We start from the raw sequence: 2252 nt of genomic DNA, 5'->3' as shown, positions 1-2252 counted from the left end.
GGATGGGCAGGAGGAGACGGGAGTTTGTCATCGGCCGTGCCGGTAGGAACCTGGTGCTTGTCCCCAGACACGCACGCACGGAGGTGGGGCTTATCTACCGACACGTCTGCTGCGGGTGGCTCCCAGTCAGGCAGCACACCTGCAGGGTGCTGGGCTGTGTGCTCCCAGTCCCCAGCGTGGCAGGGGAAGGGATCTTTGTCCCCCGCTTGACCAGGGTGGAAGCTGGACTGCTCCTGCTCTGCATCTCTGCTACCAGGCATGTCCCCAGGCATGCCAGTGTGGAGAGGTGGGGGGTCCCGGTTTCCAGGCGCACCGGGCGGGTGGTTCTGCTCCCCGGGTGTGCTGCTACCTTGGAAATCCTGCTCTACTGGTGCACCAGGCTGGAAGTGAAGTCGGTTCTCGGGCAGAGCAGTATAGTGGTGGAGCTTGTCTGGAGCACCAGCAGAGAGATGGAGCTTTTCTAGAGCTGTGCCAGCTTCCGTCTCTCCATAATTTGTGCTTTCAGAGGGAGCATCTCCTGGCCTTTTCTGAGCCTGAGCGGACGCCTGCTGCGCGGACTCGGCTAACGCTAGGGCTAGCATGCGCGCCGCGTTTTTCGGAGGAGGAGGAGGGATAAGAGACACAGAACTGACGGGAACAGGATCCTGGGGGGAGTCGAGGGCAACTGCTCCTAATGGGGGGAAAATTGAGAGAGAGAGTGATTTTACGTTACCCAATAAGGTGAGTGACCTAACCTTAACGACTACTATAAAAAAATAGATGCTCTCCGCACTTTCACAGTGGCAGCTCCTTCTGATGTGAAACACTATCTTCTGTCTCACATGCAAAAGCTGCTCAATAGCACAGCAGTTCACCACAAAAAAAAGGAAGAAAACACAAGAGATTGTCTTAAAGGCTCCTCTTGCATTTCTAGAGAGGTAGGAAGTAGGTAGCAGAGAATGAGATACCCTTACACAATTTTGATCATAAGGTTCTAGGCGAAAAGGTCCCTTCTTCCAGTGTTGGCAGATTTATTTATTTTTTAAAAAAGAAAAGTCTTAGATGGTCTATTGGCTGAAATGATTTAGAAGGACATGCTAGAGATTCTCAAGTATGAAAGGATGGGGAAAAAAAAGTGGTATACAAAGTATTATGGAAAATTATCCAAGATTTGTGTGATGAAGGGAGAAGGCAGAGGTTAAGACCTTACTGATCTGCACAGCCCTGCAAGACACTTGTGATCAGAACTGATGGGCAATCCCCTCTCCTAAAAGGCACGCAGAGGAGGATGTTTTTGAGAGCAGGTCCCATTTGGAACTTAAAGAAAGAATGGAGGAAAATGCACTGTACCTGGCTGTGTGTGTCCAGTGGGTACAGTCTTATTCTGACTGCTTGACATTGGTCTCTCCCCTTCTTCTGGCAACTCTGGTTTGCCAGCAGCCAGCAGCTGGGCATGCTGCAGCTCTTGGTGGGCTCCTTCCCCTGCTTCTGATTCACTGTTTTTCAGGGGCAAGGACATCTGGGTTGGGGACCTGTTTGTGATTTCGGTGATGCCAGTTCCTTTGCTCCAGCTGGAAGCAGAGGAGTTTCTGGATGTGATGGACACTCCTCCAATCCCTTCTGACATGCGGCTGGGCAGCACGAAGGAGACGGGTTCTGCTGCAGTCGGTGGAGATTTGATGGGCTTCCTCCCCAGCTTGGGAGAGAAGGTTGGGGGTTTGCAGGCCTTCTCCTCAGTTGGGCTCAGGTCTAGGGTAAAGAAGGGACTCATCTTCTCTTGGAAAGGGGAGACTGGCTCAGAGCTTGTGGCACTGCCTGGTGTCTGGGACTGGCTGCCTGACTCTAAATCCTTCTTGAGTAGGCTTGGCTTCTCCTTATTTATGCCAACTGACTCCAGCAGGGAGGTGCTGCTATCCAGGCACTCGGACTCTGCTTGGGGTGGGCTGCACTGAAAGGACATGGGGTCAAAATCCAGGCTAGCGACACCGATATCCGGCGGGCTCAGGTCGACGTCCTCAGCAGATCGAGGAGAAATCAGGGCAGGAACGTGGATCAGCCCCTCGTCCCCGTCGCTGTCCTCGTGGGGAAGGTTGTCGTAAGAATTGCAGCGGATGTTTCCCAGGAGCTCCCCGTTGAAGGAAGCAGAGAGAGCATCACTGCTGGACCTTGGTCTCCTGGGTCTGAACAGTTTAGGTTCACCTAGGAATGAGCAGACACGTTGGGGTTAAGTCTGAAAATCTTCCTGTCCCTGGTGATGGTTTGGTGTTGTTTTG

At 52.8% G+C, this 2252-nt stretch overlaps 1 protein-coding gene across 1 annotated transcript in view; it reads right to left on the bottom strand.

The window, feature by feature from the left end:
• ARHGAP32 (Rho GTPase activating protein 32) overlaps positions 1–2252 on the bottom strand; it is a 150132-nt gene that overhangs the window by 3204 nt on the left and 144676 nt on the right. The window contains exons 19-20 of the mRNA XM_010008099.1: positions 1330–2178; positions 51–670 (exon numbers count right to left, since the gene is read on the bottom strand). Coding sequence (XP_010006401.1) covers positions 51–670; positions 1330–2178 — 1469 coding nt within the window. The remainder of the gene's footprint in view (positions 1–50; positions 671–1329; positions 2179–2252) is intronic.

Source organism: Chaetura pelagica, unplaced genomic scaffold (assembly GCF_000747805.2).
Source record: "Chaetura pelagica isolate M959 unplaced genomic scaffold, ChaPel_1.0 scaffold32, whole genome shotgun sequence".
In the NCBI taxonomy this organism is placed as follows: domain Eukaryota; kingdom Metazoa; phylum Chordata; class Aves; order Apodiformes; family Apodidae; genus Chaetura; species Chaetura pelagica.
The sequence above is the reverse complement of the archived record's forward strand: the minus strand, read 5'-3'. Positions and strand labels throughout refer to the sequence as shown.